This window comes from Ictidomys tridecemlineatus, chromosome 12 (genome assembly GCF_052094955.1).
Source record: "Ictidomys tridecemlineatus isolate mIctTri1 chromosome 12, mIctTri1.hap1, whole genome shotgun sequence".
NCBI lineage: Eukaryota > Metazoa > Chordata > Mammalia > Rodentia > Sciuridae > Ictidomys > Ictidomys tridecemlineatus.
In genome coordinates this window covers 31,424,786-31,447,943 of record NC_135488.1, presented here as the reverse complement: position 1 = coordinate 31,447,943, position 23,158 = coordinate 31,424,786, and the positions used below count along the sequence as shown (strand labels likewise).

The window sequence follows — 23,158 nt, the reverse complement described above, 5'->3', positions numbered from 1 at the left end:
TACTCAACTTGTATAAGTAGATAAAAATATAGTGGGCGGGGGAATTCACCAAAGCTTGGAAGTTCCGGCTGGTATCATTGTGGGTAGCTGGGTCCCTCCCTCTCTCCCTCCCTTCCTTCCGTACTTTCTTTCTTCCTTCCTTACTTCCTTTCTTTTCTCTTTTCCTTCTTTCTTTTTTTCCTTCTTTTAATGTATTTTGTTCATTTTCTGTAGCAATTAGTTGTTTTTCAAGTAGACAAGACTTAAATACGTGGAGAGAAATGTACCATGTTCATGGATAGGAAGACTCCATATTGTCAAGAAGGCAGGCCTGGTGGTGCACACCTGTAATCCCAGAGGCTTGAGAGGCTGAGGCAGGATTGTGAGTTCAAAGCCAGCCTCAGCAAAAATGAGGCACTAAGCAAATCAGCAAGACCGTGACTCTAAATAAAATACAAAATAGGACTGGGGATGTGGCTCAGTGGTTAAGCACCCCTGAGTTCAGTCCCCAGTAAAAAAAAGAAAGAAAGAAAGAAAGAAAGAAAGAAGGAAAGAGAGAGAGAGAGAGAGAGAGAGAGAGAGAGAGAGAGAGAGAGAGAGAGAGAAAGAATATTGTCAAGAGCTTGGTTCTCCCCAAAGTAACCATAAATTTAATATAAACACCATCAAAATTGGTGCTGGGTTGTTGATAAAATTGATAAGCTGATTTGAAAATTCCTCTGGTAAAGTAAATCTGCAATTTTGAAAAACACAGAATTTTGATGGAGGGTGCTGGTCTTCATTAACATAAAAATATGCCTAGTGAACAGCAAGGTACTGGTGCAAGTTGAGAGAACTCAGTCCATGGACAACACAAGGTGTATTGAAGATTACATTTCATATCTAGAGAAAAGAAGGAATGTTCAAAAAATTGACCCTGTGATAGGCACTGAATAGAGAGAGACGCATGATACTGGCATGGAGGCTGCCCACATGTGGCTATAGTCCTACAACTGAGAAATGTAGAAGAAGGGCTTCATTTGAAAGTGCTTCTATTAGCTACACCTCCACTGACTTATAAATCTAACACCAAAATGGATGTTAGATGTTAGCTGATTGAACTTTGGTTGCAGTAACCTAGGAAAGGTTAGGGTTGAAAGCTACAGAATTTACCAAAAAGTGGGGCTGCTAAATTCAGCAAACACATTAACAAGGTCACAAAACTATTCTAACATTTAGGAATACAGCTATTTCCAAGAACCATGAAGCTCAGCAAAAACTAATAACAGGTTATTTTTATGTTTACTAGAGCCAGTTCCCTTGGTCCTCCCAATGAGACCTATTCATTTGTTCATTTTGTATAGACACCTTTTTGCACCTGTTTTAATGAAAACATCTTTATTTTCTAGTTGTAAAATTAACATTCTTATAGTTTTAAAAAATCAGCCTATGTAGAATAATCAGAAGTAGAAAGTGAAACCCATTTGTAACCTGGGCTCATACATGGTTATAGTGCTGTTTTGGCATATTCCTTCCTTCAAGCTGCCTTGCTTTGCCTACATATATATTATTAATTATTTATATAGTAATAGTAACATTTATAAATTATTTTCAAAACTGTTTTATCTCTTTAAAAATAATTTATATGCCCAAGGTAAAATGAAAGGAAGCCTATTGATTGACACTGTGGATTGAACCCAGGGTGCTCTATCATTAGCTCCATCCCCAGCCTTTTTATTTTTTATTTTAAGACAGGATCTCCTTAGTTGCTCAGGCTGGCCTCAAACTTGTGATCCTCCTGCTTCAGACTCCGGAGTTGTTGAGATGACAGATGTGTACCACTGAGCCCAGCAATTCTACAATTTAGACTAATTAATTCATACTACTTTCCTACTGATTAGTTTTAAATGGACTAAATGAATTTTTTTAAGTTGTAGTTGGACACAATACCTTTATTTCACTTATTTATTTTTATGTGGTGCTGAGGATCGAACCCAGGGTCTTGCACATGCGAGGCGAGTGCTCTACCGCTGAATCACAACCCCAGGCCCTAAATTAATTTTTTATATGGACTTTTTCCCCCCAGTGCTGGAGATGAAACCGAGGACCTCACACTGTCCAGGCAGAGCAATATACCACTGAGCCACCTCCCAACCTATAGAGTTTATTTTTTTAGAATAGTTTTAATTTATAGAAAAATTAAGAAGATAGTACAAAGACCTTTATATGTCCTGTACCTAATTTCCCCTTTATTAACAGCTTAAATTAGCATAGTGCATTTATTATTATAATTTATAAACCAATATTGTTGCATTATCGTTAGCTAAAATCTACACTGTATTCAGATTTCCTCAGTTTTCACCTAATGTCCCTCTTCTTTCCTGGGATCCCACTGTGGCTCCCACCTCCCAACGTATAGTTGTTATCTCCCTAGGCTCCCCTGGGCTGGGGCAGTTTCTCCCTGTCCTTGGCTTTGAGGATCTTGACAGCCTTCAGGAACCTGGTCAGGTGTTCTGCTCATGATCTGCCTGGGGCTGTGGGTTATCAGAGGTGAGGTGCCATCTTCATTACGTCAGATCAAAGGGACCCTCGGCCATTTTTCACTGTCCACGTTGCCCTCCTTTGCCTGGCTGAGGGAGGGTTGCCAGGTCGCTCTGCTGTGAAGATATCCGCTCTCCCTTTCTACAGTTCTCTATGGAAGCAAGTCACTACACAGCCCTCAGTTAACTAGATGAGGAATGAGCTTCCCTCACTCCTGAAGGGTGTAGGAGCCACAGAAAACACTTGGAATTCTTTCCAGGAGATTCATCTCTTCCCCCTGGGTCAGCCATGTTTGCATCAGCATGGACTTGTCCGTATTCACTTTATACTGGTCATCCTGTGCTGCTTTATTTAGTTGCTCGGATTGTTTGTCGATTGGGAATATTCTAGTTATTCTCTGCACTTGGTGGTGCCTGGACACAGCCATTTTGATATTGCCAAGTAAACCTAAAATAGATCGAAGGAGAGAAACCTATTTCTCCTTGTGGGAAATGTTTTTGTTGCTGACAGGTGCCTGTGGAATCAGCAGGTGCCTCTGCATCCCTGTTTTTAAGGTGGAATGTGCTTGTTTTCATCCTCCAGGAGTGCGTTCACGGAGGAGGATGCTGAATTAGTCGTAAATTATATAGCGAAGAAGTCCTTCTGCCGGCGGGCCATCGAACTCACCTGTAAGTTGACTTTTCCTTTTTGGCAAAAGGTAAAATAGTGGAGAGGAAAGAAAGAATGACCCCCAGACATTCTAACCAAAGCCCAAAAGGTGAAGAGCGGGTACTGCTAATGTGTGAAATGTAGTCAGACATGGTCACATGCATCCTGCCGGCCCAGTTACTGGAAATCTGTAGTGAAATTGGGGTTAAGAAACCAGGGGTGCTATAGGCACGGTGGTGTATGCAATCCCAGCAGCTTGGGAGGCTGAGGCAGGAGTTCAAAGCCAGCCTCAGCAACTTAGCAAGACCCTGTCTCAAAATAAAAAGTGGTTCAGTGGTTAAGCACCTCTGGATTTAATCCCTGGGACAAAAAAAGGAAGAAAGAAAGAAACCAGGGGTAAGGGTTTTCATAACGCCACAAGACGCAGAAAGAGGAATGTTCTGGGTCTGGAGATGGGGTACAGGCCAGGGGTTTAAAGGGAACAGCAGAGCAATGGACTTAATCTTGAGCCTCATTTCCTGTTTTCCTGGCAAGCAGCTCGGGCTGGTTTGCCAACATGCCAGTAGCAACTCTGGTTTGTATTTTGCTGAATCAGCGTGAGGCCTTGTGGTTTGAAAAGTGGAGACAAACAGATAACTGTGTTCTTGAATAATTTCAGAAACAGTGTAGAAAGTGTGTGCAAATATTATCAAATTCCTTCTTCTGGATATTTGCCCAAACAAGACAAAATCAGAAGGACACAAGGAAGATGGAGCCCGCTGTGCTCCTCTGAAGTGAGAGCTCGCTTGATGAGGGACTTTAGTGTGATGCCTTCTGTTTTAGATGTATCTATCCCGGCATTTTAAAAAAAGCTTCCTGTACACAATCTCTTCCTTCCTTGGAGAGCCCTTTGGGTAGACTTTTTTCCTAAGAGCTCATGTGTTCTAATTATTCAGATCTCCTTTTTTAAAATTCCAAGTCTGGCTTATGCCTTAGCAGCTCGGACTGGATCATTTGCCAAATGATGATTGAATTCTTCCTTTTCTGGTTAATCCCTCTCAAGCCTAACACTTAGTGCCACGAGCCCACGTTGGATAGACCTCTTTATATTGCACACCTGACTCTAGGTGACCTCTCCCTCTCCTTCCCCAAAGTACTCCCTTCAGCACTTCCGAGGTCCCATCGTGAGGTGCAGACACGTCACAGGATGTCCCCTGTGATTTGTGTGCCGGCTTCCCTGGAATGCGAGGGTGGTGGGATGTCCTTATGGCTCTTTCGTACACCTAGTTAGGGATATAATAGTAAATGATTTTCTAGCAAGTGCCTGTTGACTCATTTTCCTTACTCTTTTAAATCAAGAGCAAACCTCTTCTCCACCAATCTGATTCCTGATTGCTGCTACTACTGCACTGAGGGAAGAGAACAGGGGCTTTTTGTTGTTGTTTGTTTGGTTTTTGTAGTAGGCATTGAACCCAGAGGCTTACCACTGAGCCACATCCCTAAGCCCTTTTTTTTTTTTTTTTTTTTTTTTTTTGTTAAGTTGCTTAGGGCCTCTTGAAGTTGCTGAAGCTGGTTTGAACTCACAATCTTCCTGCCTCAGCCTCCCGAGCTACTGGGATTATAGGCTTGCGCCACCTGCCCCCTAAAACAAGGCTCCAATGTTTATAGTTGTTCAGAATTAACCCCACCCTGAAGGATTCATTTAACACCCTGTAATCACCATCAGGTGTGATGTTTTATTAGTGGAATTTTTGGAAAAGAAATAATGGGTACAAAATGACAACTGCGGAAATGCTATGCAGAACTTAAAGTAGAATGCTAATCGTACTTAAATGAAAGAAAGCACAGACTCTCCCTCATCTCTGTTCCTCCTGCAGTACACAGCTTGGGAGTCAGCGAGGAGCTACAGAATAAACTAGAGGATGTTGTGATTGACAGGAATCTCCTGATCCTGGGGAAAATTCTGGGCGAAGGTGAGCAATTTAAGTTCTCTTAAAACATGCCGTAAGAAGGTAAGTAGTTGGGGGGAATTTTATTTAATATGTATTTATTAAATAGATTGACATTCTTAGGCATAGGCACTTAGTTCAGTAGTAGACCACCTGCCTGCCATTTGTGGGATCCTGGGTTCAATTCCTGGCACTGCAAAATAACAAAATATTGTGTAACTTTGAGTTGTAATACAAACAGATCTACCTTATAATTTAAAATAGAAATAGTGATTTTTCACCATATGAAAAGGCTTCCACAGTCCCTAGATCTCACAGGAAGCTTGAAAAGTATGAATTCCCTTCTTTTATTGGAAATCAAGCCATCCCACGTGTTTCAGGTTTATTCCTGTGATTTAAGGGAGTCTCTTGGCACCTTCGTAACTAGTTTAACAGGAACATGATTGGAAACAGGTATTCCATGTGCCAAGTTGTCCTTAGGATGATTGCTAATGATGCGAAGAGTATGTGCTTCGGGCTGGAGATGCCGCTCCGTGGTTGAGCACTTGCCTGGCATGTGGGAGGCCCTGGCTTCCATCCCTGGCACCAGAAAGGAAAGTCTGTGCTGTGTGAGCTTCAGTAACATGTGCCATGTTCTCCCGTGAGTGCCTTGGGTCAGTTGTCATGCCCAACCAAGGGAAGAGCTAAGTAAAGTCCGAGCCTCCCATGCCCAGGGCAGGAGGGAGACCAGTACAGGCATCTTCCCCCGGCCGCCTGTGCCTGGCTGTGCCCACTGCGTGGGGATGAGTCACGTTCATACCACATGAAAGTGTCAGGTCAGCACATTGGGGTTTCTGTGGTGGGGACAGAATCTGCACAGTATCCACGTAGACTTTGTTTGGCTTTGCAGGAGAGTTTGGGTCTGTGATGGAAGGCAGTCTGAAGCAGCCAGACGGGACCTCTCAGAAGGTGGCAGTGAAGACCATGAAGTGTGAGTTTTCAACGGACAGACCCCTCCTCTGGAGCAGGCAGGCGCTTTAACCTGGGATGCTCCCAGGACCAGTGACGGTGTTCAGCTCTCCGTGGCCAGTGGGCCAGAGGGCAGCGTGGGCTACTGATCACTAACGGGGAGTGAGCTCCTCGTGCATGCATGCATTATGTTTCTTTACCCCCAAAGCAACAGCTTGTGGTACCTTTGCCATCTCTGGAATCCTCTCGCCCCCTCTGCCTCATCCAGTCAAGCTCAGGTGTAAATTTCTGAGGCAGTGGTGACTTGGTGGCAGCATCCCACCCCAGGGCTCTCTGAGGCTCATCTCTCCAGGATGCTGGGTCACTTCCACCTTCCAAGGTGGCTGCATGGGTCCCAAGAAGCTGTGGCTGCTTGGGAAGGAAGTTTCCCAGAGAGCAGAGAAATAATTCCTTGATCAGAGACATGAAGATCCAGGAATGGTGGTGCACGCCTATAATCCTGGCAGCTCGGGAGGCTGACACAGGAGGATCGCTAGTTCAAAACCAGCCTCAGCAACTTATCGAGGCTTTGAGCAACTCAGTGAGACCCTGTCTCTAAATAAAATACAAAATAGGGCTGGGGATGTGGCTCAGTGGTTGAGTGCCCGAGTTCAATCCCTGGTTAAAAAAACAAACAAACAAACATGAAGAGGTGCTGACACAAGGTAGACCCTCCAAGCCAGCAGAGAAGAAGCCTCAGGGGCAAAGAGGGCCTCATTGGTCAGCACAGAATCTGCATTTACCCTGCAAGGAGTAGAGCAAGAGAGGGACAGAGCAGGTTGCATTCTAGAGAGTTCCCTGGGTGGCAGAGTGGAGGAGAATGCACTGCAGCCTTCACAAAAATCACGGCAGGTGTCAGTTACAACTCTAGAGTCTGTGCAAATATTTATGCACATAAGGCAACTATTGTGACTTGCTGACTTATCTAAGTCAAAGAGCCGGAAAGGGGACAAGCTGTACCAGACTGTTTCTGTGACCAGAAGATAACCACGCTGTAGTGGTAAGGTACCACATGTCCCACGTCCTGCTCTCAGGACATGCAGTCCTGGGGCGACACAGCTGAGCTAGATTGTTCAAGAGTCCATCCAGCCATAGCCCCTCACATGGGTCCCCAGGAAAGCGACCGTGATCCTGTGGTCGTCTTCATTGTGATTCTTGTGGATGGACACAGCCTGGTGCTCATTTTGTTCATCTTGATTTTGCCTCCTTATTAACCACCTGTACCTGTTCTATATTATTTTGGGTAAGCAATTAACAGTTTGGAACCAGGGATTGAACCCAGAGGACACTTAACCACTGAGCCACAGCCTCAGCCCTTTTATTTTTTATTTTATTTATTTATCTTTGAGATAGGGCCTCACTAAGTTGCAGATGCTGGCCTTGAACTTGCCATCCTCCTGCCTCAGCCTCCTGAGCGTCTAGGATTACAGGTGTGGGCTACCTCACCCAGCCTTCCTAAAAGTTAGATCCACTTTTTACTAGACATGAAGGCATAAATTAGATCATAAGAATGTATTCAGGGGCTGAGGTCGTGGCTCAGGGGTAAAGCGCTCGCCTAGCACGTGCGAGGCCCTGGGTTCGATCCTCAGCACCACGTTAAGAAAAAAATAAACAAATAAAATAAAGATATCGTGTCCAACTACAACTAAAAATAATTTTTAAAAAATTGTTAAAAATAACATAATAATCAAGAAGTCACGTGGTACAGGCGCTGCTGGATGGCCTCGAGTGGACTGACGGTCATTCGTTCTCTCCTGTTGAACAAGCCTGACTTTGTGACATGTCTGTTGTGCTGAATTGTAGTCAAATACACATAAAATCCACCATCCCAGCAATTTTCAAGTGTGTGGGTCAGCGATGTAAACGCATTCACATTGTTGTACAACTATCGCCACCATCGTCTCCAACCCTTTTCCTGTTATGAAACCAAAACTCTGTACCCGTCGAGCACTAACTCCCCCCCCCATCACTGCTCTACTCTGATTTCATTACTCCAAGCGCTTCCTGTCGGTGGAATCGCACAGTAAAGATCCTCTTGTGACTGGCTTATTTCAGTCGTATAAGGCTAGATTTCAAGCAGTTCTCTTAAATTGGTCTCATTCCAAGATCTTGCTATGAAAGTGTACCCGTCTCACAGGCCTGATTGGGCAATGAGTCTGGGTGACACATGGGGACAGAAATAGAGACGTAAGGTATTCTTTCCTTATTTAAGATAAAGATAATTGCAACAGATTAGTTGGAAGAAACTTTAGGTTTTTTTTGGGGGGGAGGTGCTTTTTGTTTCTTTTTTCTTTACTAATACTTTCCTCTTTTAGAGCAGTTCCAAGTTGACAGAAAAATTGGACAGAAAGTCCAAAAGTTTCCATGCATTCCTCTCCCCTCCACACACAGTCTCCCCTGTGACGAGCATCTTAGTCTCACAGCTAAGAGCCCAGAGCCACACGTTGTTAGCTGCTGTCCTTAGTTTCCTGCTCTTGGCGATGTGCAGTGCTGTGGATTTTGACATCAGTATGAAGAATGTGCAGCCACCAGGAGAGTTTGATGGCTCTAAACCCCCTCCCTCACCACCTGTGCTCCTCCTCTGGGTGCCTCTCTTCTCTCCCCTCAATGCCCCCAGCCCCGGACAACCATTCACATGTTCACTGTTTCCATAGTGCAGTCTTCTCCAGATTTAGGGAACAGAATTGCAACCACCCTCCCTTTTCCCTCCCGAGTCAACACGTCATGCCTCAGTTTCCCTTTATTTCTGCAGTGGACAACTTTTCTCAGCGGGAGATCGAGGAGTTTCTCAGCGAGGCAGCCTGCATGAAGGACTTCAACCACCCGAACGTCATCCGGCTTCTAGGTACCCCTGGGAAACGCAGGTTGGGGCGCAGGGCGGGCCAAGGGGAAGATCCTCGGTGCTCTAGTTCATAGTCCACACTTCCGGTCCTGGAGGGGTTGACAGCGCTGAGCTTTTTCCCCTAGAAGATTTTCCCTTAGGGTTCTGTTTTCGGAGGCTGAGAGTAAAAATGGGCTAGAGTTTCTTGACACCGAGAGGCTCAGGGATGGGTAGTGTCTACAGGATGCCAGAAGAATGGACGGAAATAGCCCCCAGCTGCTCAAAGACAAGGCACAAAAGCTGGTCGTGTTATGATCTTGGTTAGTTTAAGGTTAGCCGCGAATCGGATGCCATTGGGGGAAAGGAGAGAAATTCCATAAATCATCTTTGAAAATGAATTTATGAACCCATGTTGGGAAGTACTGATTTATGATTCCGGTACTTGGGCACTTTCAGGGAACATGATTTATCATAATCTGGTTTTGTAGCTGGGTGAGATGGAAAGACAAGATGAAGGGTGGGTGTGGCACATTCTAAGAGAAACAGCTGGAGATGATGGAATTTTCTGCTCACTTCTTTCTCTTCTTTCTTTCTTTCTTTCTGCCCTTTAACTTGACACATGATAACTTCTTGGGAGATCTTTCCAAGTTTGATAGGATTGACTCTGCAGAGAGATGCAGAGACTATTGGATACAATATTTGGTCAAAGAAACAATTGTTATTTATTTGCAGCCCTTGGCTGTGGCAAACTCTGAGAACAATTGCACTTTGTAATGGCCAGAGGAGGAGTGGGCGGGTGCTCTTGCCAGGAGGCTCAGGTGACAGGCTCTAGTTCTGGAACCAGGGTAAATGGTGCTGTGGCTTCTCCCTTAGGAAACTACTAAAATTTAGAAAAGTGGGTTTGAATTATAGGCCCTCAAAATTCTTTGAATAGTTTTAAGCGGAGTTGCTGTGGACTTCCTCCCGTGATTAACCCACTATTCCATGAAGCTAGGTTAGCCTCGGAGTCTAATGAGGTCACAACCTCTTAGAGGGAGTCCAGCAGAAACACAAAGAATGACCCTAATTGGAAATAAAAAACAAAATGGGAGGCAGTGGAGCCTGCGTGGGTTCCGGATCCTACAGCACAGCCAGAGTTAGGTGCTTTGGGGTTTCAACTGCTAACTTTTTGGCACCTGGTTTCAGTGGTAGCCCCCTAGTGCTTCTTCTTTTTTTTTTTTCTTTTTAAATTTATTTTTTTTTATTGTTGGTTGTTCATTACATAGTTCTTGATATATCATATTTCATACTTTGATTCAAGTGGGTTATGAACTCCCATTTTTACCCGGTATACAGATTGCAGAATCACATCAGTTACACCTGCATTGATTTACATATTGCCATACTAGTGTCTGTTGTGTTCTGCTGCCTTTCCTATCCTCTACTATCCCCCTCCCCTCCCCTCCCCTCCCCTCCCCTCTTCTCTCTCTACCCCCTCTACTGTAATTCATTTCTCCCCCTTGTATTATTTTTCCCTTTCCCCTCACTTCCTCTTGTATGTAATTTTGTATAACCCTGAGGGTCTCCTTCCATTTCCATGCAATTTCCCTTCTCTCTCTCTTTCCCTTCCACCTCTCATCCCTGTTTAATGTTAATCTTCTTCTCGTGCTCTTCTTCCCTAGTCTGTTCTTAGTTACTCTCCTTATATCAAAGAAGACATTTGGCATTTGTTTTTTAGGGCTTGTCTAGCTTCGCTTAGCATAATCTGCTCTAATGCCATCCATTTCCCTCCAAATTCTATGATCCTGTATAATGAGGCACTTTGCCCTGCTCCTGTTTGGAATTTCAGGTGTGTGTATAGAGATGGGCTCCCAAGGCGTCCCGAAGCCCATGGTAGTCCTGCCCTTCATGAAGTACGGGGACCTGCACACCTATCTGCTGCATTCCCGTCTGGGAACAGGGCCAAAGGTAAGTGGGCTTGGTCACCCCTCCTTTATGTCAGAGCTGGGAAAGCCCCAGCCTCAGAGTTCAAAACTGAGGAGAAGGACAGTGAAAAGGACCTTGACCTTCATTCAGTGGCCACTGTGCATCCGTCCTCCAGGCAGACCTGCTCATGGGCAGTGTGGTTCCCATATATGGTGGGAGCAGGCTGGCTGATGCACCGTCTCGAGCCACAGCCTCCCTGACTCTGGGGCCAGCTTGGGCCTGGCCCCCAGCCTGCACCCCGAGTCATACACTCTGCAGAGATCACCCATGTCGGTGATCTCTTTACCTAAAATAAACTTACAGGGCCATCCTCAATGTCACGGCTGCAGCCTGAGAAGTGTGACTAGTATTTAGGGAACACACTTTTATGATCATCTTGAACTAGTAAAATGAGTGATAATCACACCTGGAATCCCAACAGGATCCTGAGGATCCCTACTCAGGATGCGGAGGCCAGAGGACAGAAAGTGTGAGGCCAGCCAGGGCAACTTAACAATATCCTGTGTCAACATAAAGAAGTTTGAGAAGGGAACAGGGGCACAGCTCAGTGGCAGAGCACTTGCCTAGCATGCGTGAGGCCCTGGCTTCAGACCCCATCTCTACACACACACACACACACACACACACACACACACACACACACACAGGAGACAGAGAGAGAGAGAGAGAGAGAGAGTGAGTGAGTCCAGGGCACTGCGTAGTAGCTGTCAGCTAGATATGTTTGTGATATTTCACCTCCTATGTCGGCCCCCCAGCAGTCGGGACTGAGAGGCCTGGTAATTTTGGATGTGGCTGCAGAGGCAGTTAGAGACCCCCAGAAAACTTCAGACCACAGATTTAGAGGCTGGCTTCCTGAGGGCCGTTTTAGTGGTGACTCCAGGATTGTGACTTTGGGAATCCGTTGATGGAGGCATAGGTCTGGGCCTCCTGATGGGAAATGAAAACCCTCTCACGGTGTTTCTTGTAGACAGACGTGACCGTGAGCAGGTCTGTGGGCTGTCCTACTGTGTGCCTGGCTGGCCCCCACCCTTGCTTTCCCTCACTTGCCTTCTCTGTCTGTCAGAGAGGTGACCGTCCTGCCCAGTTCTAGTCGGAGCATTCGAGGACACGATGGGCTGGCCTGTCAGGAGTCACCCTGTATTAGGACAGAAGTCACTCGGGCTGGTGTTGCCCTAAATCACTGCAGGTCCTGGGGGGACCAGCACCTTGCAGTCTGCACCTGGGCTTTCTCCAACAGTCCCCCTTTGTCCCCTCGGCTGCAATCCATAGTGAGACTCTGGATGCAACAGAAACACCTGCTTCCACTTCCCTTCCGTAAATCATGCCTTTTGCTGTCATGCCTGAGAACTCTGTACCTAATGTCTCTGGTTAAAAAAAGAAGTTTTTCTCCTGTTTTCTTCTAAAACTTCTGTGCTTTTTGATGGTAGGTTTCAGTGTATGACCTGTTTTTAGTTTGGTGTGAGATTTAGTTCAAGGTCTGTGAGGTTTGTCATGCATGCACCACCGCACCCGACTGATCCATCATTTGGTAATTTCAGTTAGTTTTTGTGTGTGATTTGGGATAGGGATCTAGTTTCCATCTATTGCATGTGACTCTTCAGATGTCCCAGAACCATTTGTTCAAAAGACTCTTCTTTCCCTGTGGTCAATGGTCTTGATGTCCTTTGTAAAAGCTACTTCCTGGACTCTCAGTGCTGTTCCATTGATCTCTATGTCTGTCCTTACCCGGTTCTGTGTTGTCTTAATGACAGTTGCTTTGCAGTAAGTTTGAAGTCAGTCTGTGTTGTGTGGATCCTCCAACTTTGTTCTCATTCGGGCTGGTTTTGAGTGTTCTGGGTTCCAGGAGTTTTCATATGACTTAAGGATCAGCTTGCTAATTTCTAGAAAGAAGCCAGCTGGTGTTCTGGTCGGGCTTATTCTGAATGGATGGCTCAGCTGGGGGGTGTTGCCATTATAACAGTATTAAGTCTTGTGATCTATGAACTCGGAACTCACTCTTCCTGTGAGCGTAGGTCTTTGATTTCTTTCAACATTTTGTGGTTTTCAGAATTGAAGTTCACACATCTTTTTAAAAGTTATGTCTAAATACTTTATTCTGATTCTATTATAAATGAAGGTTTCTTAATTTCAATTCTGACTGCTCAAGTGCTAGTGGACACAGATACAGTCGATTTTGTATATCTTGTGTCCTGCAGTCTCACTGAACTCGGTGATCGTGGTGCACAAGTGTTCTTGGAATGACTTTTAGTCATGGTCTTCAAAAATTAACATAGTGGGCTGGGGGTGTGGCTCAAGCGGTAGCACGCTCGCCTGGCATGCGTGGGGCGCTGGGTTCGATGCTCAACACCACATAAAAATAAAATAAAGATATTGTGTCCACCTAAAACTAAAAAATAAATATTAAAAAAATAATAAAATGCCATAGTGATTCTTGGTACAAATGAATAGGTCCTGATACTTATTACCCTGTCATGAGTGACAGCACATTAGATATTCCTTAGGATCCGAGTCCTTTTCTGGAAATTAGTATCCAGAAAATCAAATGCCCCAAATGTTTGTGGGCATTTTCAGTAACTGCGTTACTTATGGGGCAGGATCATTGAGGCCTCTTAGTTTTTCATGCGGTGCCTAATTGACGTGGGTCTTGGTTGGGAAAGAGGAGTCATTAGAAATGCAGAGGCTTGTGAGGATCACTGTGGAACACTCTTGTTCCAGGGAGAGCCAGCCGTGACCCGTCCCCTGCCTCGGGGAGGGCACACCCACGCAGCCTGCTCGTGGTTGCCAGGAACTTGTGGTGAGCCCTTTCCTTCAGGGCAGTGACCGTGTTAAAACGTTTAATTACTCCATGGAGGTCTTCCCTGGTCACCTTGCTCGTAGGCAGCTCTGCCAGGGCCAGATGGCCTCTCCCCGCAGTCTAGCCTGGTTTTTATGACATGGAAAAACCCTGGACGGTGGAAAGGCACAGGAGGAGGGCCCTCGAGAAACAAAGTGAGCATCTTGAATGAGTACGTGAACTCTGGTCCATCACAAGGGGCCAGCCACTGCTGCCTAGGGGAAGAGAAGTGTCCTCAGAACATCTCAGCGTCCAGTGTGGGTAGAAGGGCTGGGGGTTCATAGTTGGAAATAGCTCCCTCTACGTGGCCTTTTGCCTCCAAAACGTTAGACCAACCACCTGGGCGCTCATCCGTCCTCCCTAGGCCAGACCGTCCCTCCCCTCGTCCTCCTGGCCTCCCACAGACTCTTAGGACACCGAGGGTGGCCTTTGGCCTCAGAACCTGTGAAAAGAAACAATAGCATGGTTTTACAGATGGAGAGAAGTGGTATTTGCCAAAAGATATTCAGGATTTTAAAAATGTCTTTATTAAAATCCTATCTGTGATGTGGGTGACATGAAATGAGGTATCTTCCTGCTCTGCCACCCCCATACCCTAACAAATGAGAACACCTCGGGTGGAAATATCCTGCCGACTTTTCCTTCTAAAAGACGGTCTTCCTCTGCCCGCAGCACGTGCCCCTGCAGACCCTGTTGAAGTTCATGGTGGACATCGCCCTGGGAATGGAGTATCTGAGCAACAAAAATTTTCTTCATCGGGATTTAGCTGCTCGGAACTGCATGTGAGTGTCCCGGGTCATCCTAGAGGGCGCTGGACTTCTGGCGTTTGATCTTTGTGAGTCTGGGGAGTGGCCTATTGCTGACCAGGAGGAAGTGAGATTGGAAGGGACAGCGGGGCCTGCTCTGGGCGGGGTCTCCATGGCCCCGGTTCTGGTGGGGTTTTGCTTGGGGGATTCATGTCTGCCTGAACCCAGGGTCTGGTTGGCCTCTAGAGCGCTCTCATATGTTGGCGTCTATTTCCACCCTGTCACTTGCATGGTCCTTCCCATGGTCACCAGCTAGCTTTGGACCTGGATCCCTGTGTGAGTCACCTGACTTACATGACACCATGACAATAAAGACATGATGACGGGGAATGGTAAAGGTCATGTCCCGTGTTCGTGCAGTTTCCCAGTGAAGGAGCCTTGTACCTTGAACCCCGGGAGCTTTGCCCTTACAGCGGGCGAGGGTCTACCCTACAAGAACCTGGACTTGAGTCCACCCCTCTGATTCAGCTTGACGGAGACATCATCTGTGACAAACCTGCACAGACAATAACTGTGATCGTTGGTTTTGTCACTGTGTTTTTTTTATTTATTTTTTTAGATGTTGATAGACCTTTACTTTATTCATTTATTTATATTCTGTGCTGAGAATCGAACCCAGGGCCTCACACGTGCCAGGCAAGCGCTCTGCCACTGAGCCACAGCCCAGCCTGTCACTCTTTTTTCTTTAAATACTTCTTCTGCCATGAAGGAAGAATCATGAAGACTTATTTCGCTCTTAACATTTCCTTTCTCCTTTTCCTACCAGCTGCAGTGACCAGCTGTCCTGTTTGCCCTAGACTGAGATTTCCCAGAGTGTGATGTGCCACCTCCAGTTTTCAAATCAGTGTCAGGCAAACAGGGACAAGTTAGTCACCCACCTCCAGTTCTCTTCCAGCTCCCCACGTTCTCCCGTTGCCTCTCCTCCCTTCTTCTTTTCCTCCTTTTCTCTCGGACCTGTTTTAATAGCTTGGGCTGTAAATGCAATCGTGTCCCTTTCATTTTTCAGTTAATTCCTCACACACCCATCTCACTGTGTTAGCAAGAAGTCCCGCATCTTGAGCCAGCCCGGTGGTGCACGCTTGCAATCCCAGTGATTGGGGAGGCTAAGGCAGGAGAATCACAAGTTCAAGGCCAGCCTCAGCAACTCAGCAAGACCCTTAGCAACTTAGGAAGACTCTGTTTCAAAATGAAAAATAAAGAGGGGCTGGGGATGTGGCTCCATGGTTAAGTGCCCCGGGGTTCAATCCATAGTGCAAAAACAGGACAAAAATCCGGCATCTCTTGTTCGGTTTACTGCCCTGCCTCTGGTGCTTGCTTAGCTCACGGGGCCAGCATGGCTTCAGGACACCAGGCAGGACAGCTAGTGGGGCTCTAGCTCAGTCCACCAGGGCCTGGGCTTTGAGCTCTGGTGCTACATCTCTGTCCCCTCCAGTGTTTCCTGCCACTGGGCACAGCCCTTGCTGGGCTGGTCCCCACGCAGGCCAGAGTGATGCAAGATGGTAACCCCTCTGGTCCCCTCTCTTGTTGTGCTTTGGCCCAAGCAGGACCCCTCAGCTTCACGGGGTCCTGTGTCTTCTTCGGTCACTTACAAATGTTTTCCATGGCGTCTGTGTCGACCTGGGGTGAAAGGTCTGCTTCCAAGGTTGCTGAGGACACAGACTTGCTCTCTGCAGGTTACGAGATGACATGACCGTCTGCGTGGCGGACTTTGGCCTCTCCAAGAAGATTTACAGTGGTGATTACTACCGCCAAGGCCGCATCGCCAAGATGCCCGTGAAGTGGATCGCCATGGAGAGCCTCGCCGACCGAGTCTACACCAGCAAAAGTGACGTGGTGGGTACAAACACGGCTCTGCCTGGGCCCCAGTGCAAAGATGGGGATGCATGGGAAGAAATGACAGAGGCCGCCTGGGCATTGTGCTCTTTGATAATCAGCATTGGGAGCGTGCTGGCCCCTCACTTTAATTTCATGCTAAATCTTTTAATCCAGGCAGAACAGTCAAGCCTAGTGGTCTGTGCTCTGCATGGGACCTTCCTGATTCCCATTTTCCTTTTAAGGAAGAATGAGCTCCTGCCTGCAGCTGAGACGTCTCATGTTCACATTGAGGGGGATGAGCTCAGGCAGGGGCTCTTTGGAACCCCTGTGTTGTGTGATTACACCCTGTGCCCCAGGTTAGGAAAAGCCATGCCCACAGCCACCCAGAGCTGGCCACTAGGCAAGACGAGGCTGCGTCTGCCTCTGTGGCATTTTCCAGCACAGCTTTCGTAAAAGCGAGGAGCTGTGTCACTCCGACCCCACGGTTTTGCAGGGTCGGGAGACAATGGGTCTCAGACATAATTGGCAGCTTTGTGCACCATCTTTAGCTCTTCAAGGAAATGACCTTTCCCGATGAAAAAGTCCATTCAGCCTCTGTGGAAGGACTTCGTGTCCTGACTCCTTGCCGCTTTGTTCGCAGTGGGCATTTGGCGTGACCATGTGGGAAATAGCAACGCGGGGAATGACTCCCTACCCCGGCGTCCAGAACCACGAGATGTATGACTACCTTCTCCACGGCCACAGGCTGAAGCAGCCCGAGGACTGCTTGGACGACCTGTGAGTAGGGTCTCTGGGTCACTGGGCAGTACGCAGAGATGGGGTGGAGGGACGCAGCCGTGGGGGCTGGCTGTTAGCAGGTGGGCATGCAGAGCATGGCCAGCGGCCGTTCCTAGTGTGGGAGCGGTCCATGAGCACCCCCAGGGATGTGGCTCACTCTTCCAGATGGTCTCAGCCTCGACCAGTGGACACATCCAAACAGGGCAACCGCATGTTCCCAAACTCCTAAGGCACCTCCAAGAAATACATCCCATCAGTAAACAGATTTCTTCCATGGTGCTTGAGGTTCTAGAATGGACTCTTGGGTCCAGTGTCCTTCTGTTTCTACACAGCATGTCAGACACACCCATTACGTCCATATCTTTTGTCAGTAAACTTAGAAATCTGAGCCCATGACTTTGAGATGGGCTGGTCGTCAGAATGGTCTGGGGATGGTCTAACACTGCAGCTTCTCAGGCTGGAGATTGTGATGCTCTTGGTACAAACCGGGACTAGAAATGTGTGCTTCAAGATGCTCCCTGACGCCACTGTGAGTGCTCCCAGCTCCTGCCACGGTGCGTGTCCCATCCCCACAGGTCCCTGTTTATCTTCAAGGTGAGGCACTTTGGGGAAGAGACCCTGGCCCTGGGTCAGAACAGGCTGGGCTACCTCCTAACTAACCACGTGTGACCATGACAATGGACTTGACCTCTCTGTGCTTCATTTCATCAGCCGCAGGAACAGTTAGCTAGATGGTCTTCAGAGAGCTATGATAAAGGCTCAATAAGACAATGGACGGTGCCTGGCGTGGGGACCACAGCTGGGATTCCAGCCACTGGGGAGGCTGAGGCAGGAGGATGGCAAGTCCAAGGCCAGCCTCAGCAACTCAGCAAGACCCTGTCTCAAAATTAAAAAATAAAAAATAAAAAGGGCTGGGGATGCAGCTCAGTGGCCGAGCACTCCTGGGTTAACCCCCAACAAGAAAAGAAGCAGCGTGTGGAGGGTTCACCTATGGGAGGCTCACAGAGGAAGTGTTCACCTAATGCCAGTTGTTACAGCAGCACTGCAAATCTATCCCCCAAGCACCTTGCCGCCCTGTCCAAAGTAGTGACCTGTAGTGCTGCCCATGTCTCAGTGACTTGTCCCTTTGTGGCACCGAGTCTGCCCTGTGCAGTGAGGGCCATGGCTTGGAGAGGGACATTCTCCCCATAGTCAGCAGGAACATTTCAGGAGCCTGGCCCTGCGCTGGCGTTGCCCTGGGACGCCATCGTGGGCGCTGGGGCAGGGAGCATGTGCAGGACCCAGAGCCGCCCCACTCAGCCCCTGTCGCTCCCAAGGGAGGGAGGCCAGGCAGCCCCCCAGGCCTGTCTAAGGCAAACAGAAGGAAACGGTTTCCGCCCAAGCCCCCACCCCGCCGGTGGTCACCGTGGTCTGACACTGTGAGTCTCTGAGAGAATCCTGAAGTTCTGAGTGGATCGGTCCCAGGGCTCCATGTTGAGGAGTTGTTTGCTTCTGGAAGCGCCCCTACCGTCGGTGGCACAGCACTGACTGGGAGAGTTTCACCAGGATGTCTCCCTTAACTGTCCCCAAAGCAGTTGACCTTCATGGTACTTAGCTTGGGTCTTTGCAAGGCCTGAGCTGTGTCCCATTTTGACTCTGAGATGTCTCCATAGACCCAGACTCTGCGGAACTGCAGAGTCACTGTTCTTTGAAACGTTACGGTGGCAGAGTTAGCACCTGCGGTGTGGCTGTGGAGCCAGGCGGGGACACATAGGCCACTGTCCCCACATCTGGATGCTGGCTAGCAAAAGTGTCCCCCCACCCCCAAGGAGACCCCTGTGCTTCCTCCAGGAGCATTTCCTTTTAAAAGCCAAAGGAATATCCTAAGCTTCTCATCCAGGATGCTGTCTGGACTCGGCCAGGATGAACTCGCTCCGGTTTAGTTGCTCTTTGGTTTTTTCAAGTCAACTCTGAAACATAGCCATGTCAATCACAGAGCTGTCAATCACACTGCTCCCAAGTCCTGCCCTTCACAGGCCACTCCTCCCCACACCCTGCAGGCCCTGCTCCCCACTCCCGGGACGCTACTCTCTGATGCCTTGGGGACCTCTGTGGGACATCTCCCCAGCTGAGCTGGTCATGTCCCCACAGCCCTCAGGACCCTCCCACCAACTGGTTGGCACCATGGTGTGTGGCACTGGTACTGGTCCTGCTACCTGGCATGACACTTAGGAGCTACCTCGTTTTATCCTTGTCCTGCTCGGTCCCATCCGCCTTCAGATGTCCTCCAGATCCCTGTCCTCCTCTGTTCCCATCACCAATACTGTCAGACCATAGAATCCAAGGCCTGGACAGGGCCTGAGCTCATCTGCTCCCTGTCCTGCGTCACAGTGGTGTCACAGCAGAAATAAGTGGGTAACCATGCGTGGTACCTGTCCTCTCTCCTTCCCCCTGCCCCCAGGCCCCTAGGACATGCTGGAGGGCAATCAGAGTGACCTCTGTAAAGTATAATCTGAGGCTGGGTGTGGCTCAGTGGTACAGCTCTAGATTCCCATGCATGAGGCCCTGGATTTGATCCCCAGCACCATAAACAAATAAATAATAAATTTATAAGCTGATCGTGGAATGCTTCTAGACATGACCTTTCCACGTTCCCATTGCCTTTAGGGTCAACCCCAAATTCAGGATCTGACCTGTGTCAGGCAGGGTGTTTGAGTGGTTAGGAAGCTGGGCTGTGGCGCTGGGCACCCCTTGATCTGATCGAGGGCCTCCCCCTGTCGGGTTCTTCCTTTGAGTGGGGTCGTGTACCTGTGTGGTGGGTGGCTGGCCAAGGGAGCAAGCTGTTGTCCACAGATACATGCCGCACAACGGCTTGAGCTGTCAACGCTAAGGACAGGTCAGTGGTAGGAGCAGGCAGCTGGTGTCCCAGGGGCTGGCGCTCACTGTTAGTGGAACCTAAGCTGGACTCTCTCTTCACACCTTCCCACGGGCTGCAGGGAGGAGTGAAGGCTGAGGCACCCAGCCCACGCTTGGCCGCACCCCAGAAATGCTGGCTCTGGGTCCTCATCAGGGTTCCACCCTAGGCTCCCCCCACCCGTCACAGCGCTGCCTTGTCCTGTATACGCCCACCTTTCCCGCGGCTAACCTCCAGCACCTGGGCACCCAGGCCCCGGCTGCCTGTGTGCACCAAGGACCCATTGCACACCACCTGCCCCTCGTGGAAGCCCCCTTTACCTGCTGACCCCCCCGTTCCTCCACTTCTACCCAACATCAGCCAGTCCCAGAAAAGAAAAAGGCTGAGAGTCTCCGTGGGCCGAGCAGCCAAGCTGGGATCAGGCCTGACTGGGCAGGGTAGAGACGCGCACCCAGCCAAGGAAGCTGGGGACATTTCTCAGCAGGCTCCCAACACTGCTGTCCGTCATCCTCAGATTGAACAACTATGAGTAAATTCAGAAATGCATACAATTAGCAAGTTAATCTGATGGCATTTTAAAAATTATAGCAAAATATGCATAACATGGTCCATCTTAAACATGTGGCATCCGACTCAGTAGCAGTGTGTGACCCAGGTCACCCATCTCCTGAGCACTCCTCATCCTGCACAGCTGGAACTCTGTGCCCATTGAACAGTCCTCTGGCAACCTATAGGGCCACATCTTTTGTAAAATGTGAACCGAAGAACAAAAATGACCACTTCCAGTGGCAATGACCAAACGTTTCTTTTTTCATCCATAAAATCTAACTCACCCAATGTCCCAGCCTCCTCTTCCCCACCAGGGCTGGCATCTTGTCAATCACCTTGATCCACGCCCTGAAATCTCCCTTGTATAGGAACAGGAGAAACTGTACACATGCTCACTGTGTCTGTAAATGTTGTATTTATGTTTCGTTAAGTATTGAATACAAAAGGAAAATAAGTCCTAAACGATATCACTGCTCTTCTCTGTGGGGGAGGAAGACAGATTAGACACTTTGTCCTGAAACGTGGAATCAAAGGAAGTGAGTTGCATAGCAGCAGCCCCTCGATGGAGCAATGAAAAGGACATTCTGTCCCCGGGGATCGAGTCTCTCAAAGCTCATCTCAGGCTGCAAACAGGAAAGGCTCTGTGGAAAACAGAGTCATGCAAATTGATTTGTACCATGAAAACCTCAAAAATACAAACAAAAATTGACTGCCAAGTCTAAATGACCATCTACTGAGGGTAAAACAGGGAAACTAAAAAGAACTCCTAAGCCTAAGATGAGGATCAGGACTAGGGGACTGGGGAAGGTGCCCGGGGTCATCTCAGGGTCCTGTGCCCAGCCTCAGGGCCCTTATGTGCCGTGCTCTGAGAATCTCCACCTCCTGGAGGCGCGTGCCAGTGTCCACAAAGGCTCAGAAAGCAGACAGATGAGAAGAGCTGTTCCTCGCCTGCATCAGTGAGCGCTGTGGGCGCCAGAGGAGCGCCTGTCAGTGGAGTGGGCCAGAGGCCAGCAGGATGGGATTCAGTGTGAAATATCGGAACCGCACCTTTCTATCCCTGAGATACAGTAGTCTACTGCCCACATTAGATGGAATGGGGTGAGTGACACTAACGGTGCCAGGAGGTCATGCTCTCTCTCTTGCGGCTTTCAGGTATGAAATAATGTACTCCTGCTGGAGCACTGACCCCCTGGACCGACCCACCTTCTCGGCGCTGAGGCTCCAGCTGGAGAAGCTCTTGGAGAGTCTGCCTGAGGCGCAGGACAAGGCGGACATCATCTACGTCAACACCCAGCCGCTGGAGGGCCCCGAGGGCCTGGCCGGGGAGCCGCCTCCCGCTCCGCTGGACATGCACATGGACCCCGATGCCATCGTGGCTTCTTGCACCTCCGCCGTCAGCGTGGTCACCGCGGACGTTCATGAGAAGAGCCCGCAGGAGGAAAGGTACATCCTGAACGGGGGCAGCGAGGAGTGGGACGATCTGGCTGGAAGGAACGGAGTTTTACCGGAGGACAAACTCGTGAGGAATGGGGTCTCCTGGTCCCACGGTAGCACGCCGCCCCTGGGGGACCCATCGTCCGATGAACTGCTGTTCGCAGACGACTCCTCCAGAGACTCAGAACTCCCTGTGTGAGGCGGCCAGAGGGGAGACGGCGGGAATCAAGTAGGGGCCCACGTCGGGGGACCCAGCGCCTTTGCAAGTCAACCCCACGGCCCCCCAGCACCGCAGGATATCACCAAGTGAATCTCCATTCCGATCCCTAGGAGGGCCGAGTGCAGCCCAGTGGCAGAGCACATGCTAGCCTGTCCGAGGCGCTGGGTTCCATCCTCAGCACTCCCCCAAAATGAAAATACGTAATATATATTTATTTAAAAGAGGAAAAATATATATATATGTATATTGTGAAAAGAGAGAATGTTATATTTTGATAAAAGAAGACTCCCTTCATTTCACTTACCTTGCAGATCTTAAAAGCTGAGCTCCTGCTAGTCCTCGATGATCGCTTTTGTACAGAGTTGGTTGTTTTTTTAAAGTCCTTTTCATGACTCTGAAGTGTAAATATATTTGTAAAATGAAATGCCAAATTTGACTTTGCTTCTAACGTCTTCCTGAGAAATCTGATGTGCCTCTGTGAATCGTGTGATTCATTTAATATTTAAATTTTTGTAACTGATTAATTTTCTGATGGGACTTTCTAATAAAACATGAACGCAGAGGGACGCGTTGGGCTTCCTTAAGACCCAGAGAGACACGGTCCCCCAGGCTCGGTGCCTCCTTGAAGGGATGTGCTGACGGCTGGTCTCCCAGGAGTTGTTCTGACTGTTCTTGACAGTGTGCTTTAGAGATTTAGAAAAACCACCCCAAGAGTCCACGGATGAGAGCTACAAAATAATAAAGGGTTAAAAAACACAACCTGATGGGAGAGATTTTAGGTAATCGAGAAGGGAACTGATAGGTGAGGAGGCACTTCTGTGTTTGGGAGACGCCTAGTTCTAGAACTCAGCACACCCTGGTCCACATCCTGCCACTTCATGATAGCAGGGCTCTTGTCATGTTTCAGGCACTTTATGTGTGTCATTACGCCGTGGGTACAGTGCCAGCGTCATGTTTAGGTCAGAAAACCAAGACCTGGAAAG

General features: G+C 48.5%; 1 protein-coding gene across 2 annotated transcripts in view; it reads left to right on the top strand.

Moving 5' to 3' along the window:
• The window catches only part of Mertk (MER proto-oncogene, tyrosine kinase), a 97,440-nt gene extending 74,703 nt beyond the window's left edge, over positions 1-22,737 (top strand). For both annotated transcript variants that reach the window (XM_005340237.5, XM_078028303.1), the window contains exons 11-19: positions 3,082-3,167; positions 5,004-5,099; positions 5,965-6,045; positions 8,815-8,907; positions 10,712-10,830; positions 14,354-14,463; positions 16,161-16,320; positions 16,943-17,079; positions 21,674-22,737. In XM_005340237.5, coding sequence (XP_005340294.2) covers positions 3,082-3,167; positions 5,004-5,099; positions 5,965-6,045; positions 8,815-8,907; positions 10,712-10,830; positions 14,354-14,463; positions 16,161-16,320; positions 16,943-17,079; positions 21,674-22,154 — 1,363 coding nt within the window. In that variant the 3' untranslated portion in view covers positions 22,155-22,737. The remainder of the gene's footprint in view (positions 1-3,081; positions 3,168-5,003; positions 5,100-5,964; positions 6,046-8,814; positions 8,908-10,711; positions 10,831-14,353; positions 14,464-16,160; positions 16,321-16,942; positions 17,080-21,673) is intronic.
• Positions 22,738-23,158: the final 421 nt, after the last annotated feature.